This window comes from Equus przewalskii, chromosome 2 (assembly GCF_037783145.1).
Source record: "Equus przewalskii isolate Varuska chromosome 2, EquPr2, whole genome shotgun sequence".
NCBI classification, from domain to species: domain Eukaryota; kingdom Metazoa; phylum Chordata; class Mammalia; order Perissodactyla; family Equidae; genus Equus; species Equus przewalskii.
Genome location: NC_091832.1, coordinates 39,172,705 through 39,189,723, shown reverse-complemented (window position 1 = coordinate 39,189,723; position 17,019 = coordinate 39,172,705). Strand labels below are relative to the sequence as shown.

The window sequence follows — 17,019 nt, the reverse complement described above, 5'->3', positions numbered from 1 at the left end:
ACAACTCAGTGGAGGACAGGCTCTTGGTCCCATCCTCCAGATGGGGAAACTGAGGCTCAGGGAGGTCCCGCAGAACCAGGGTTCAGAATCTCAGCCAGATCCAGCCGGCCCCAAAGTCCAACCTCTTCCCTTCTCTGCTCGCCCCGCGGCCCCCGGTGGGCTGGCCAAGGGCGCTCCCGCAGGCCGTTGGCTGGCCCTCAGCCAGTGGGGACCCGGCGTGGCCCAGAAGGTGTGGGCCAGGTCAGAAACCCGCCTGCCGCCCCCGACGAGAAGCCCACAGCCCCGGTGGATCCACTGTGGCTTTTAGGGGACGCTTTGCCTCGTCTCATTCTCAACATGCCAGGGCTGTGGAAGTGACCGTGCCCACGGGCAGCCCAGGCCGGGGCTCTGCCAGGGTCCCCAGCGTGACCTTCCTAAGCCGGATCCAGTTACATCCCAGCGGCCGCTAAGGAGCAAACACAGCTTGCATCGTCCTCCAAGTGCTCACTTCCTTTGTCCTGTGAACACTCAAAAATGAAAGGAATGATGAGGATCTGGGGGTGGAGGGGGGCGGAGGAGGGCAGGGAAATTCTGCAGCGTCGGCCTCACTCGCCGAGAGGGCGGCGTGAGGAGTTCGAAACCGAGTCCAAAGAAAGAGAAACTCAAGTGGTGACACGGCAGGCCCCAGGGGTCCAAGGCCTCCTTGATCCCTGGCTCCCACTGTGGGTTAAGGGCCCAGCCCTGGGGACAGAAGCCTCATATCCAGCCTCTGCTGCTGGCCCCTCCGTGGTCAGGCCACTAAACCTCCCTGGGCCTCGGACTTCGCTCTCCAACGCCAGGAACGCCGGCTCCCGCTGCCCTGGGGTGTGATGGAAAAGGAAGGAGAGACCGTGTGGAGACCAGCGGTTCTCGACCCACCAGGACAAGCTGGCTCCCTGGGGGTCATTTGCGGCAACATCTTTGGTTGTCGCAACCAGGAGGGGACGGCACTACTGGCATCTGGTGAGTAGGGACCGGGGAAGCGGCTGAATGTCGACAGTGCACAGGCCGGCGCCAGCAGAGGACGGTCCCCACTGAGCTGTCAGCGGCGCCACAGCGAGGAACACGGTGCCGCAGCCCGCACATCTCACGGGAGACGCGGTTTCGTGACTCGGGGGCCCGCCGGGAGGCGCAGGCGAAGGCGGAGGGAGAACAGGGTGTGCCGGGAAGAGGTAGCACCTCGACGTTGGCTGCCTCCCACAGAGGTCTGCCCCGCTTCATTCAGAATGCGATGTCGACCTGGTGTCGCCTGTGCCACGCACGCTTGCCGAGCTGAGTGAGGGTGGACCCAGCCCCGTGCCCGTGGAGCGTCTGGTCCAGAGCGAGAGAGACTCAGACAGATCAAGAGAGCAAGCGCACAGTGACGGCCCCGATATCCTTCACGAGTGCGGCCTGTGTCAACAAACCGGGGGACCCAACGGTGGAAGGTTGCGCAGCCGGGAAAAGGCCCGGAGTTCTGACCCCCGCCGCCCCTTGGAGGAGGAACCCTGAGAACGTGGTGCCGCGTGACAGAAGCAAGACGCAGAAGCCCACATCGTGGGGGTACGTTCCCAAAGATGTTCGTGGTCACAGTTGCACTGCCCTGTGGACACACCGAGCGCCACTGAACTCTACTCTGTGAAGGGTGAATTAGGTCGCAATAAAGCTGTAATGTACAAGAATAATAGTTGCTGCTCTCTTGCCAGCTCATCCGGGATGGGGGCTCTTCGAGGGCCCTGCCTGGGAGGGCTGCCGTCCACCCGAGGGCATCCACGGGCCCAGAGCAGCTCCCCAGCAGGGCAGTGGCCGGCCTGCCACCCCCAGCAGGGCCTTCCCTGGGGATTTCTCTGGTCATTTTCTTTCCGAGCCTCAGAGAGACTGGGGTGCGAAGGGCCTGCCCAGAGCCAGCAATGGCGGGAGGTACCAGCAAAAAGTCCTGCCTACCTCCCCCCTTGTCCCCTGCCCCACCATGTGCTGGAGGACAGCAGCCTGGACCCGGTGGGGCACCTCCCCGTCGGGCCCCTTCGCCTGCACCCCCCAGCCGCTACACCCACTACCCATTTGCAGTCTTCCGAGCCACAGCTTTGCCCCACTCCAACCACGAGGGAGCCAGCCAGGCCTCGAAGGACGCTGCTGTCACAGGCCAGGCCAAGAGGGTGACTCTAAGAGTCCTGAGGGCAGGCGGGTCCTGGCTGGGAGCCGTGGGGGCTGCCAGTGGCACACCGTCCCCTCGAGTTTCCCGAGCCTTCGCACTGGACTCTCATCCCGGCCCGGGAGGCAGGAGGTCAGGAGCATCTTGTCCCTTCTGCAGGTGAGGAGATATGACGTCACACAGGAGGTGGCAGAGCCCGTGGGACGCCAGGGTCTAGATTCGTCCCCCCAGATACCGGGCCTCCTACCTCTTGGAGAGCCTCCTGGCCTCATGGTGGGCTGGGCAAAGCTGGGGGGTCTGCTGGGCTGCTGGAAGCTGAGGGCCTCAGGGGGGCCATGAGAGGTGGGGGGACAGCTGGACCCCGGATGGCTGAGGGGCTCTGTCCGCAGCACAGGCCCTCAGCTGATGAAGAGAAGTGTGTGAACGATGTAGGTCAGTCAAACCACAGTATAACGGCCCTGCTCAAAGGGAGCGCAGGGTGAGGGGTGCCCAGCCGTTCCAGGACTGCCTTCTGTGTCAAGGGACATGGTCACCTCCCGGCTTTGCCCCAAGCGAGGGGTGTCTGTATATCAACCTTCTCTTCACAGAGACCTCTGGGCTCTTATTAATGATCCCCTCCCCCCGCGAAAGGCCCTTTCTGAAAATCAGAGAGGGCCCCTCAGAGGGAGGAGCCCCAGATGCACTGTGGTGGGAGGGAGAGCCCCCCAGGGGCCCTTACCTGCTCCCCACCCCGTGCACCCCCCGCAATTGTTCTCTGCCCTCCAGGCTGCTCAGCACGGGGGCAACAGGAAGCGTTTGTTTGTGACCCGGCTCCTTTTCTTGTCCCCCGTCAGACTGGGACGTCCCCAGGGGCCTGGGCTGCCCCATCAGAAGGGCTCTTGTGGTCAGCCGGGGAGCTTTCTGTCCCCCTGGGCCTTCCCTGCCATCGGCTTGGCCCAGGCACATGAGAGGCCACTTGTGAAAGCATTCCGGCCCCGCAGTGGGGCAGCGGCCCCAGGACTCCATTCCTGACCACTTTCTGGGCCAAATAGCCCAGTCCCTGGAGCCATGCCAGTTGGGGCTCGGGTCTGCCGCCTCCCGGCTCGGTGCCCACCTCCTGCCTGGTTCTCCCCGGGCATGGGGAGGAGCGCCAGGCCTGGTGACCGGCTCATTTCCCGGGGCCCACGTCTCCTTCACAGGGCTGGCTCGCCGGGCCCTGCTTCTCACGGGGCAGGGAGCTGGACTTCAGTGCTTGTCACTCTCCTTCTGGGCTAAACCAAGGGACAGAATTGGCCTCCACTTTCACTCACAAGGCTTTCCAAGAGGCAGAGCCATGGTGGGGAGTGACCGGGACAGGCCTTCCTGGGAATCTGCCCAAGGCTTTTTCCCCTGGTTCCTCTGGGAAAAGATCCAGAGAAAGATCGAAAGTGTCCCAGCAGAGAGGGAGGGGGTGGGGTGGGACCAGGTCCCGCCTGGCGGTCAGCAGAAGCCCCTGGGGCCCTGGGAAGCCACGAGGTTCCACCACAGCCAAGACAGCGTTGCGTTCCCAGTGGGCCCTGGGGAGGCCTGGCTGGGCTGTGTTGCTCCCAGAGTTCACTCGGACTCCTGGGATCCTTGTTGCGTTCCCGGCCTGCAGGCCAAATCCAGTTTCGTGGAGACCTCAGGAGTCACACCCCTTCCAAAAGGTGGGCCTGGAGCCAGGCTGCAAGCACAGCAATCCGCCTGCTGTTCAAGGATGGACGGGAAAGTCGGGGCTCAGGAGGCAGGAGCCCAGCTTCCTCCTCCTCTTCCATCCTGTCCACCGGGATGTGCCCGTCCGCAACCTATCTCCTGTGAGAGCCGGTGACGAGCACCCGACCCGGGGTGCCTGGACAGCAGCAGGGCAGGCTGAGCCCAGCAGACCCAGCTGTGTCGTCCGGGCACGCCGAGGTGGGGCAGCACATGTGGGCATGGGCTTCGCAGGCCCGACCTCGTCAGGCTGGCAAGGGTGCCAGGGGGACCCTTTAGCAGCTTTCTCCCCTGACCCTGCACCTAGCCCTTTGCTGATGCATGTCTTCAAGGACCAAAACGAAGGTGAGGGGTCCTGGCTTGGTGCCCCTGCCGCCGGCCCACAGTGAGCCAGGGGCATGTGGGTCAGGCAGAGCCAGGTTCAAATTCTGGCTCCAGTGTCACAAGCCCTACAAACCTGCATCCAGAATCTCCCTGCTCTGAGCCTGCTTCCTCCCACACCCCCACCCCCCAAAGGTCAGCGCCTCTTGGCGGCTCTGCTCAGTGCCAGGTGTGTCCTGCCCAGAGGCCACCGCGTCCCAGGGCAGCGTCCATCCGCTTCCCTCCAGCCTCTGCCGCATTTTCATTTTTCCTCAGGTTCTTATGGACACCTTCTCCCGCGCGGTGTCAGACTGTATTGTTCAAGGTGACAGACGGCTCCTCCACGGGGCCTGGGTGCCCAGCTGCACCCACGGCGGGCTCGGCCACAGCCCCTGCTCTGGCCAGTGAAACGTGAGCAGAAGTGACGCGCGTTGTTTCCAGGCAGAAAATGTCAGCCAGGGTGTGGGTGGCCAGGGGCGTCTACCTCTGCTACCACCGGGCACTGTCCCGGGAGGAGGCGCCTGTCAGCCGGGCCCCAGAGCGAGGACGACACAGAGCGGAGCTCGAAGGACAGGCGGCAACTGGAAGACGAGCCTCGGTTGTTGGAAGCCATTGGGACCCGGGGGTCCCACACCGGCTGCCACACATTGTGGCTGTTGGAAGTCTTTAAAGGGCCTCCCGGGGCCGGCCCCGTGGCCGAGTGGTTAAGTTGGTGTGCTCTGCTTCGGCGGCCCGGGGTTCGTTGGTCCGGATCCTGGGCACAGACCTACACACTGCTCATCAGGCCATGCTGAGGGGGCGTCCCGCACTGAACAACTACAGGGACTTACTTCTAGGATGTACAACTATGTGCTGGGGCTTTGGGGAGAAAAAAGAAAAAAAAAGTGGAAGATTGGCAACAGAGGTTAGCTCAGGGCCAATCTTCCTCACCAAAAAAAAAGGGGGAGAGGTTCCCGAGAGCCGTTTTTTTGGTCTTCAGCTGCTGCTAGGAGCAGCGGATAATTCAGTTAAAGTATTGTGCCTTGGGACATGGCGGCCCCTCGGGCCATGGTGGCCCCTCGGGCCATGGCAGCCCCTCGGGAGGTGCTCAGTAACGGTGGATGTCCTCAGGACTTGGCCTGTCTGCACACAGATCAGGCTGACACCCGTCCGAGCCAGGAGCTGACCTTCTCTCTCATGAGTTGCATGTCGGTGCAAATTTAGGCAACTCTCGGGGGAGCCCCTCCCGTGAATGTGTGCCCGCGGCCTTCTCCTTCACCCTCGAGCCCCGCCCGCTCCCCGTCCCCACCCTGCCACCCACTGCGAGCTGAGTGGGCGGAGCCTCCACAGGTGAGAGTACCTTGCCGGTCCACCTGTCCTCCCGCCCGAGGCCCGGCTTCTCCAGCTTGCAGCAGCCGAGGAGCCACGGGGCAGCTCTCCCCACGTCTCCTGGCTGTGCTCTTCCCACCGCCCCAGCCCGTGCCCGTCCCCTGCCATCCCGGGCCACTCCCTTCACCCGAGCTGTTTCACTTCTGTCCCCTGTGAGGAAGGCCGGCTCGGGCCCAGAGCCCCCGCTTAGCGCCGGCCCTGCTGTGCTGGCGGCCTTCAGAGTTCTGGCCTCTCAGCACCCAGCACGTGCTAGGGAGACGGTGGGTGCTCAGTACAGACGGGCCCTGCTCTCCTGATCTGGGGGCCTGGTAGCTGGCAGGGCCGTGGCAGGGTGGGGGCAGCTCTCTGCAGACTAGGCCACGATGGTCACATCAGGGAAGTAGGTGACGGGGCCAAGCGGCACCACCCATGGCAGTTGGGGGTGGCCAGGCAGAGCCACAAGGAGCCACGTGCCCCAGGTCCACGCTCCGATTCCTCTCCCACTCTGCCCCCTTCCTGCCCACTCCACTCCCGGCGGCTGCGGACCCCGAGCAGACCAGTTGTCTCTCTCGAAGGACAGGTTTTCGTGGTTGAGACTATTCCCCTCCCCACTGCCCACCAAGGACCAGGGGTCGAGGGTTTCAACAAAGGAAGTCGCAAAAGCCATGTCTCTTTATTTTTCATTCCTGCCGTTCAACCAGTTTGCGCAAGCTGAGGATGAGTGGATTTTGGAGGAAGAGAAGGAGCGTCTGGCACAGACCCTCCCGGAAATAGTCTATGCACACTGCTGAGGCTGATTAGACTCGAGAAGCAATTTAACAATAAACTCTACAGAATTAGAAATGTACAAAAGTGTCAAGGCGGCTGCTGGCTGGTTTCTTGCCTCCCCATGGGGGTCAGTTATGCCCACCAGTCCTGTGCAAAGGTCCTGGGGCTGGCTTGGGGTGGGGTGGGGCAGCTGGATTCTTGCCTGGGACAGGAGCAGTCCTGTTCACCCAGCAGAAGTGTGCCAAGGGACAGGCACGTGGGTGTGTGCCCAGGTGTCATGCCCCCTCAGGTTCCGTGGCTTTCAAGCGTCTCTGGGTCCTGCCTTATGTCCGCCCTTTGAAAGTGTTCATGCAGGTGTAGGTTCCTGAGAATTTGTGGATCTCCTCGAGGGCAGCCTGTGGGAGTATGCTGCGGGAGGGGGGAGGGAGAAGAGAGGATGGTCAGTGGGGGTCCAGCAGCCACATCCCTGGTGGCCACACAAGATGGCGCAGTAGAGTGATGGTTCCCATAAGCCCCCCCACCCCACAGCCACACACCAGCTCCTCCCCTCCACGGAGGAAGGGCTTTCAGGTAAGTGGACAAACAAGGTGAAGGGTGGATGGTAGACACAAACTTTCAAAGCCACATTCTCAGCATCTTGGGGCCCATGGGTATCTTGGAGGTCAGTTAACTCCACATGCCACTTGTTCAACAAATATTTACATGTGGGACTGAGGTGTTAGGTCCTGGGTGCCACCTCCTCCAGGGAGACTTCCCAGACTCACCCCTAGGCCTCCCCTTGGGCTCCTCATGGCCCCTGTGCTTCCCCAACAAGCCCTGGTGTTGTCCCGGCTGTTTACTTGTCAAGCCCATGGGAGCCTCTGTGGCCGACAGTCCATCCCTGACCCCGGCCCCGAGCACAGGGCCCGGCGTAGAGAAGGCCTCAGTCCATTTGCTGAATCAAATCGAAGGGCCCTGGCCCACGCCAGGTGCAGGACTGGAAAGGCTCGCTTCCAGCCAGAGCAATCTGGAAGACTTCCTGGGGGTGGTGGCACTAGAGTTGTGCCTGTAAAGATTTCTCTTGGGGAAGGTGAGAAGGGGGTGCAGGGCAGGGAAGGAGGAGGGGGTGGCCTCTGCTTCCTGTGGGAAAGTGGTGGGGGACAGAACAGGAAATGTAGCCTGGGGGTGTCCTGCGGAGAGCACTGGGATGTTTAGACAAACTAGCTTTTTTCTAGAATGTTCCAAAAGACTTCTCAAAAGCTCCCTGAGGTGGAAGGTGGCAGCCCAGCCTCGCTGAGGACCTGAGTCCCCGTCTTCTAGGGGCTCACGGAGGTGTCCAAGGACCACCTCAGGGCGACGGTCGGGATGGACCGAGGGCGGCCGAGGTGTGGCCGAAGGCCCCGGGATGCCCCCTGCCCGCGCCCCACGCTCTCGTCTCCAAAGAGCTTTGAGTTTGGAGGAGAAGGGACGGCTCGTGTCCCCTCCGCACCAGGTTTCTGCGCCTGCAGCTGGCGTGGCTGCTCAGCGGGGCCACCGAGCTCGCGGCAGCCAGAGGGGAGCCCGGGGCTGCCGTCTGAGGGGCGCTGGGGCGCTTTGCTGCCGGGCCGGGGCCAGGGGTCGGCCGGCAGGGGCCGGGGGCCGCGGCTGGCGGGGCCCAAGGAGCTGAGTCCACGTGCTCGGGCTGCAGGGTGGGAGCTGGGGCTCTGAGAGGCCCTTCCGTGTGGGGCGGGGATGGGAGGACTGGCTGCGCAAAGTCTGGAAGGTTCCAGGGGAATGTGCTGCAGGCGAATTCTGCAGGAATTCCTCAAGCCTCCTCGAGGTGGTCCGCCCGGTAGACCCCACCCGCCTGGCACTGTGACTCCCGAGCCTTTGACGTGAGACCCCCGTCTTCCCCTTAGACGGAACTTCCTGGAGGTGGCGGCCAGGCCTCAGTGCTGGAACAGCGGTTCTCAAAGTGTGGCCCAGGAACCCGGGGGGGCACCTGCCATCTCTTTGGAGTCTGAGAGGTCACACTGTCATTATAATGCCATTATTACTATAAAAATTTCCCTTTTCACTCCCATTCTCTCATGACTGTACAGTCAAGTTTTCCAGGGGCTACTGGACATGTGACATCACAACAGACAAAGATCAGACGCAGATGCAGGAGTCCAGCTGTCTGCAATGGAGCCAGATGATAAGAGCTTCGCAAACATGTAAAACAATGCCATTCTTCTCACTACGTTTATTTCTCTTTTTCGGAAAATATACTTACTTTTCATAAAAATATCATATTTACATTGACATGGAATGGGTTGGTTATTGCTACTTATAAATGAATAAATAAATATTTTAAATATAAACAGATGTATAAATCTTGTAAATTTGTTCTCCGTTTTAATTTCGAACACAGCAAGTAGCGATGGACACCACTGACATAAACAAAAGGTTTTTGGGCTCCTGCTAGATTTTTAACACTCTAAAGGGGTTCTGAGACCACGTTTGAGAACCGCTGCTCCGTCGTAAGGATGGGAAATCCATGGCACACGGGCCGCCCTCCTCGTGTCCAGCCCACGGCAGACATGGCCAGTCGATCACCGTGTCCTGGGGCCCCTGCACACTGGGCTCCCTGGGAGCAGGGCACGGTGGGCACAGGCCTGACCCGGAGCCCCTCCCGCTGCCCTGTACCTCTTCAAGATGACAAGGGCGTGCATGGTCCATGGGAGCAGGAGGAGGGCCTGGTTGAGCTGCACGGCTTCCACCGTCCTCCGCGCCACCGTCTCCGGCTTCAGCGGGGGGAAGAGGTTGGGGAACCTGAGGGCAGGAAGAGGCAGGTGGGCTTCTCCTGGAGACGCGGGGGCGTCTGCCACAGCCTCGGTGGCTGACGGGTCTCGGTCATCCCTGTGGCTTCTCCTGTTTGGGAGACTCCAGACCCCTTTGGAATCCTCTCCCCGCCTCCCCCTGGCGCCCCCAGAGTTCCTCAGTCCCTCACTGCTCCGTCAGTGCCCCCTCGGCAATCAAGGACTTAGAGCCCACCCAGCTGGACCCCCTCTCGGAGCACCTCAGGGGGTTCTTTTGAAACGTCCCTCAGATCCCGTCTCCCCCCCGCTCACCTCCCAGGCCCCCGGCGCTGGCTGCTCCCTCTGGGCCCTGCCTCCCCCGACCCCTCTCCTCCCTTCCCGCTCTGCGCTCTGCGCCAGCAGGCCTGGCCAAGCTTTCTGTTCCTGTCACTTCGGCTCTTTCCTCTCCCAGGTCTTTTACCAGCTGGCCCATGAGCCTGGCTCCCTCCTCCGCTGTCCACTCAGAGCAGCCTCTGACCTTGTCCTCTTGCTGATTTCTGTGTTTCCAGCATCTAGAAGGGCCCTGCCCGTTTGCTTGTTTCCTTGCAAGTGGCCTGTCTCCCCCATCAGACTGAGTCCCCCCAGGGCAGAGGTATGGCTGGTCTTCCTCCCTGCTGTATACCCTGTGTGCAGTGTCCAGCAGACAGCAGGTGCTCAATAAATGCTTGCAGAGTGGAGGAAGACTGGACGACTTGCTGTTCCCCCAAATGTGTCCTGCTCATCCTGCCTGGAGGCAGGGGCTCTGCCGGGATGCCCGTCTCCGCCCAGCTGCTGGTTTCACTCGGGCATTCATTGATTCATTCAAAGGTTTACGGAGCACTTTCCATGGGTTTGATGAATGAATGAATGATTGAATAAGCAAACAGCAGGGGCTTCTCATGCCTATCCAGAGGCATCTGAGCTGAGACCCACAAAGTGACGATGCTCCCTAAGAGCCAGGCCTGGGCTAAGTGCTCAACAGGAATCATTCACTCCAACTTACAGAGAGGGAAACTGAGGCCCCGGGGAGTTGGTGGGGCACTAGGGATTCAAACCAGGCCTGCTCGAGCCCCAGGCCAATGCTCCGTCCCCACCCTTGCTCGCTGCTTGTCCCACGGCCCCGGGGCCTGGAGGTGCAGGGCTGGTGCTGCTGGCTCCGACCTCCATCCCACACAGGACTCGCGAGCTGCTCCGGCACCAGGAGGATTAAGGGGATGAGTCACCTGGGTCTGATGTCACCCTAACAAAGTGCAACTCCTGGGCCCCCAGCGCGGGCTTGGTCGGCCTCAAGAGTCCACGGCGTCCCCCCGCCCTGTGCTTCCTTTGCAATTGCGCTGTGCTGCTAGGATGCCCACAGCCCCGCGGTCTGCAAGGGCCCGCCTCGGGGGGCCTGCAGAGATGAACATGCCGGGGCAGCTCACCGACACTGGAACCCTGTAGACACGGAGGACAGTCGGGTCCCCCCAGCGTCCATCTGGGCCAGCCTGCTACGTGGAGGAAGGGAAGACGGGACGGAGGGACCAAGACCCTTCCTGGTAAGGCCCCTGCAGGGGAACCTGACAGAGGACCTTGCGGCTGTGTGCTGGAGGGACCTTCTCCTTTTCCTCCACGGTGGGTAAACCGGAGGCTGGCGGAGCTATCAACTTCTGGAAAGAGCACGCTCAGTATCTGTGCGGCCTTCGCTTCTCGGAGCCTCGCTCCCTGTCTGTAAAACGGGGCTGAGAGCTCACTCTCGAGACGGCTGCGCGCCAAAGGCAGCAGCGTTTGTGGAGTGTCAGGTGTGAGAGGAACCTAAGGAGCCGTAATAGCGATTTACAAACACCCGTATGGCCACTTTTGCCAGAAAACCCGTCCGTTTTGTCCTAGGTGCTGGCTCCCACCCTCGACTCTAGGAAGCTGCTCAGCGCAGCTGGGAAGGGAGCCAGCGCTTGGCTTCCTCTTTTCCTCGTTCAGGAAATGGGAGTTGGTGGGGCATCAATCATCCTTTCACTTTTCTTCCCCCTGGGCTCACCTGCACGACCACAGGTGACCAGGCTTCCCGGGCGCTCACTGCTGGCCAGGCGGGCGGCTGACGCACGCACGCGCAGCAGCTGGTCTGACCCTCGGAGAGGCGCTGCTGTTATCTATCCCTTCTTACAGACGAGGAAACCGAGGCACAGAGAAGCTAAGTGACTTGCCCAAGGTCACACAGAGCTGGGATTTGGCCCCAGGCAGTCTGGGCCCACACTGTGAACCACTGTGGGAAAAGGACATGGGGAAACCTTTCCTTTCCTTTGACAGTGGTGACGGGGTGGAGAGGAAACTATGCCAGAAGGTGAACCGGACACGCAAGGGCAGGTCTGCGAGCGTCCTGCCCACTTCTGTGCTCCGGGCGCCCAACTAAAACCTCGGGTTGCCACTGCTGCACTTCCATCCAATATGCATTTATTGAGCACCTCCTGTATGCCCAGATGAAAAGAAACCAAACCACAATGTCATAGGAGGAAAAAGCCAACATGGAACATTCAGTCATTAATCCAGCCTCCTCTGCATTCAGAATCTGTGATAATTTGCATGCAAGTCCCGTGGAAATACATACTCCTGCGATAAACTAAAGATACGGCCTGCTAGGAGGATTCATAACATATGCGTTTATGAAGACGTTTGTTGTTAGTAAAGATAATAAGAGCAGCAGCTTGTATTGAGTGTCTAGGATGCCCCGGGCTCTGCTCCAGACACGTTACATGTATTATTTCTAATTCTCCCAATAATCCTACAAGGTAAACATTATTTCCTCTGTTTTACAGACGAGCAAAGTAAAGCTCAGAAAAGTAACAAAACTGGCTCAAGATTCCCCAACCAAACAGGCGTGGTTCAAAACCAGGTGTTTTTGATTCTTGATCAACAAAACCACACTTGGCCCTCTTCACACTAACGAGAGGGTACCGAGTGGTTCCCACAGGGCTCGCATGCCCACTGCCTTCCGCCAACCGTCTCACCGAATTCTCAGTGTGACCCTTCCACGTCATCCTCATTTTCTGAAGAAGCTGATACATATAATTTAGAAGGCAAATCTATTATTATACGCTGCATTGCAAAAAAACAAGGAAATCATTTTTGGATAATTCTCTAGTTTCATTTATCTATAACCTTATGACCTTCCACAGCCGCGCATCTTCACGGCACCATTTACTGGGCGCTGACTATGTAGTACATATGGTGTTCCATGGGGGTCCCATTTTATCCTTATCACAGACCCCTACGTGTAGACATTCTCCTCATCCCATTTTACAGATTAGCAGTGGAGAATGGAGTAGGAGCTAATGGGACCCAAGGTCACAAAGGACATTGTAGGCACAGGTGAGTTGGCACCTTGGGTGCCCGGCTGCAAAGCGGGAGCTCAAAACCAGTGGTTCTCGTTGGTCTAACTGGCCCGCAGGAGCGGCGGCTGGGCTGCGGTCTTTCTTTAAAGTGAGCTATAATTTGCGTGCAATCAAAGGCATAAATCCTAAGTGTGCAACTTGATTAATTTTTACTGACGTACCTACCACCCAGATCAAAAAGAGAGAACGTTTCTAAAAGCCTAGAGTGTTCCGTCGGGCTCCCTCCCAGGCTATATCCTCACCCTTCCAGGGGCGGCCACTGTTCTGGTTTCTATCACCATCGGCCCAGTTTTTGCCTGTTCTAGAACTTCATACAAACGGAACCACACAGAAAGGGCTTTCGTCTCTGGCTTCTTTCACTCAGCGTGATGCCTGTGAGATTCATCCACGTTGCCCGCAGATCAACACTCCGCTCTCCTGGGATGGATTGGGGGTAAGGGCTCCACCGCACGCGTGTAGCACGGGTACTCTGTCAAAGCCCCCTGCCCGCAGAAGCAGGACCCCAACCCCTACAGCATCCCGCTGCCCCACGGACGCAGAAGCAGGAATGAGACCGCAGAGCCACAGCCAAGGGGCTGCCGGGTTATTTCCAAATTTCAGTGCTCTCAGTGCATACCAAGGTCTCCCCGGCCCAGGGTGCCGGCGGGACTTGGGTGTGGGGAGGCGGCCCCTGCTCACTGACCTGACCCTCATGCCCTGGAACATCTCGGTGCTGGTGTGGAAGGGCAGCACGGTGGTGGCGCTGACGCCCGGACAGTCCAGCAGGCCCAGGGTCAGGCTCTCCATGAAGGCGAAGGCCGAGGCTTTGGACGTGCAGTAGTCGATGGCGCCGGGGATGGCGGACAGCGCCAGCACGGAGTTGAGACACACGATGTGGCCGTTCTGCAGCTCCAGCATGCGCGGGAGGAAGGCCTTGGTGGTCTGAGGGCGTCGGGGAGGTCAGCTAGGGCCAGCCTCCCACAGCGCCGCCCCCCACCGCCCCGCAGCGGGGACAGACCCTGGACAGGCGCACTACTCCGGTGACCGAGCCTTCCCGGGACGGGAGGGGCCCAGGGCTGCCTGCTCCGGGGCACAGGGCTCCACGTGTCAGGAAGTCCCACGTCTCCTGGGGCTGGTCACGCCTCTCGTCTGGCCACTTTGTCCTTGGACGTCCCCTCTTGGCCTGAGCCCAAGTCCTAGTAAGTGTCTCCCCCACCCCCTCCCTTAGGGCTCCTGGGGTCCCTGGGGGAGGAACATGTCAGTGTCACGCCCAGGGCTGGCTCTGGCCCAGCACAGCCCTTACCCAGAACTGGCCCAGGGTGTTGATATGCTGGGACTTCAGGAGGGCGTCATCGTCGCTGTCCATCAGGCTCCTCCCATGGACCACGGCGGCGTTGTTCACCAGGATGGTGATGTCGCCCACCTGCGGGCGAGAGGGAGCCGCAGGGCCGTTAGGGCTGCCGGCCCCAGTGGCCTGAACCTGCAGGGGCGAGACCTGGCCCCATCACCCCCGGCCGCGTGGCCTTGGGCAGCCATATCGCCTCTCCGAGCACCAGCCTTGACTTGTAAGATGGAGCTAATAACCATACCAACGTCGTTCCGAGGATTAGAAATAATGGCTGGCGTACCATCTACCGGGTGCAGAGCACATTCATAATAAATGAGGTTATTGTTGCATAGAGATAGTTAACGTTTACCCTGGGCTAGATACTTAAAGGGTGGTGTTTGCTCTCTTAGAGCTCATAGATACACTCGGTCTAGACAGACGGCTGGAGTCAGAAGGATTTTCCCAGCAAGCAATGGGACGTTTGCCCCCCAGGGTCTACGATGGAAACTCACCAAGTCTAAACTTCCAGAGGCGACAAGAGGTGGTTACTCTTGTTATGTAATCAACCCACACTTAACCCCTGCCCCCTGTAACACCCAGACATACATGCACACTCACACGTGTATGCACACATGTATATGCGCACAAAAACTGGGCGAGCTACACGGGAGAGTCCCCAAAGGTGCCCAGAAATAACCAACGCTCTCTCCCAGGCCCCGTAAAAATGCCCTCTTTGGCTGGCATCCCCCGTGTCCAGCTGAGCCGAGGATGGACTCGCCCAGGCTACCTTCTCCCGGACAGCTTTGGCCGTCTGGTACACCTCCTCCCGGTTGCCCACGTCACAGATGAAGTAGTGGCACTCGGTGCCCATCTGCCGAATCTCCTCTGTTGTCTCCTTCAGGCATTTCTCAGTCCGGCCCCAAAGAACAATCTAGGAGGAGAGAATAACAGCACTGAACGGGGTCATTAAGCAAGCCATCGTGGTTCAGTGACCGTCATCAGAAATTTAGATCCAGGACTGGCCTCCATGACCCCACCGAGAGTGTGCAAAGTGAATTAACGAGATGATTTTGTAAAGCGACGTTGCCCCCTCTGACGTGAACCATGGTTTCTGAGCCCATTCATGACCCATCGACTGATGCATTCTTTGCAAATCTTTCTGAGGCCTTCCTTCCAGCGGGACGCCTCCTGCAGCCTGATTCCAGTTATCTACACAGTTAGAAGCAAGAGCAGAGCTCTTTCTGTACAATGTTCCAGAACGTTCTCAGTTAGGAACAAGCCGGCCTTTTCACAGATCTGGTCTAGAGCCAGGTTTATGACCACCGTCCACTGGAAGGGACTGGGGGTTCTGCCGCGAGGTGCACACAGCCCAGCAGAGCCTCCCGCCTAGCCGGGAAGGAGCGCGAGCAGAGGCTCCCCCGGGAAGGACACGCCGCCTCACCCCGAGGGTGATAAACGTGGACTCGTGAGCCAGGAGGTGACCCTGGCAGGACTGAGAAATGGATGCTTAAAGGGGTTAGACAAGTCTATGAATGGCCAGCTATGAAAGGCTCAGGAGAGAAGCCTGGCTAATTCTCAGCCTTGACCTAAGCAAGAATGACACACCTCCCCTCGATGCGTCATTGGGACCAAAGAGGTCCCAACGTGGGGACGAAGAGCCTGACTGAGACTCAGCTTAGTCAGCACAGCGGGAGAAAGGCCGGGGGCTGGAGAGGACCAGAGCAAGGCAGAGAGAAAGGCTCCTTGGGGACTAGTCTAATGGGTTCATGTGTTTGTTTCTTCTCTTTCTCTTAAAAATTACCAGTGAAATTCCTCCTTTAAAAATAAAACCCAACATGGAAACCCCAACGTGTGAAACCAGTGGAAGGAATAAATTACACGTCCAACTCTGCATTCGCTTCCTCTAATGAGGACAGAAAGGCTGTGTTGGGAAGACAAACACTTTCCAGAGGGGCACAGACGGAGCTCCAGTCACACCAGACCTGAGTCCAACTGATTTCTGTATTTTGCTTTGTGACACGATATAGAGAAAAGGCAGACAGACGAGTAGTCGTTGGTGGGACAGTTTATCAACTGTTTACCTTGAAATATCAGAGCTTTCACTGAAGCAGAAAGGGCCGCCAGTGGGTGTGGCTGGCGGGACACACAGATGGGCTGGTGGCCCCCAATGGATTTGATCTTTTTACTAGAATTTTAAACATTTTTGAAAAGAAAATAAAAGTGTTTTCTCAACCCCTGAAACATCTTTGGCAAAGCCCAGTCTGAAAACCCCACCTAGTCCAAGCACTTCATTTATTTTGATTGAAGTCCTGAAATACAGGAAGGGTTTTACGAGGGCGGAGTCCATCGGCGGCTCTCCGTGACCACAGAAGTCCCTCGAGGGCCATCGGACTGCCATTAGACAGGCTCCAAGGGACACTTTCTTGTCTGCTGAACTAAAAACAGACTTAGCAAGTGTTCTTCCAGGACAGACTGGGGACATTCACTTCACAGACAAGAAAAGACACAAACATCTGTTCTAGGAAGGCAATTTGGTGTAGGCGTGCTCCACTCCACCAGGCCCCACCCTTGCCTTGTAGTCATTGTCACCCTAGTTTCCTGCCATCCTCCCTTGTCTCCCCATCTGTCTGTCCACCCATCCTTCCTCCCATCTGTCCATCCACCCATTCATCCATCCACCCACCCACCCAAACCTTCCTTCCTTCCTTCTTCCTCTTACCCTTCCATCCATCCATCCATCCATTAACCCATTCATCCATCCATCCACCCACCCAATCCTTCCTTCCTTCCTTCTTCCTCTTACCCTTCCATCCATCCATCCATCCATCCATTAACCCATTCATCCATCCATCTACCCATTCATCCATCCACCCACCCACCCAATCCTTCCTTCCTTCCTTCTTCCTCTTACCCTTCCATCCATCCATCCATCCATCCATCCACCCATTCATCCATCCATCCACCCACCCAATCCTTCCTTCCTTCTTCCTCTTACCCTTCCATCCATCAACCCAGTCATCCATCCATCCACCTAGTCATCCATCCATCTACCCATTCATCCATCCATCCACCCACCTAATCCTTCCTTCCTTCCTTCTTCCTCTCATCCATCCATCCATCCGTTCACCCTCCTTTCTTCCTTCTACCCACCCCACCCCATCATCCAACCATCCATCTAATTTCTAAGTATGCCAGCCTAAGGTGAAGGGAATCCTTGGCCTTCTTTCTCCTGCTTGGTCCCTG

General features: G+C 58.7%; 1 protein-coding gene and 1 long non-coding RNA gene across 8 annotated transcripts in view; one reads left to right on the top strand and one right to left on the bottom strand.

Moving 5' to 3' along the window:
• Positions 1-554: 554 nt before the first annotated feature.
• On the top strand, positions 555-6,377 carry LOC139080797 (uncharacterized). The gene is made up of 2 exons (XR_011535592.1): positions 555-2,308; positions 4,493-6,377. It is a non-coding gene; the product is annotated as an uncharacterized lncRNA (long non-coding RNA).
• Positions 6,218-17,019, bottom strand: part of DHRS3 (dehydrogenase/reductase 3) — a 39,895-nt gene continuing 29,093 nt past the window's right edge. For 5 of the 7 annotated variants that reach the window (XM_070603075.1, XM_070603101.1, XM_070603083.1 and 2 more), the window contains 5 exons: positions 14,564-14,707; positions 13,753-13,872; positions 13,153-13,391; positions 8,978-9,103; positions 6,218-6,739 (listed from right to left, as the gene is read on the bottom strand). In XM_070603075.1, the coding sequence (XP_070459176.1) occupies positions 6,655-6,739; positions 8,978-9,103; positions 13,153-13,391; positions 13,753-13,872; positions 14,564-14,707 (714 nt within the window). In that variant the 3' untranslated portion in view covers positions 6,218-6,654. Of the gene's footprint in view, positions 6,740-8,977; positions 9,104-13,152; positions 13,392-13,752; positions 13,873-14,563; positions 14,730-17,019 lie in introns of all 7 variants that reach the window. The other 2 variants (XM_070603122.1, XM_070603111.1) reach the window with 1 other exon arrangement.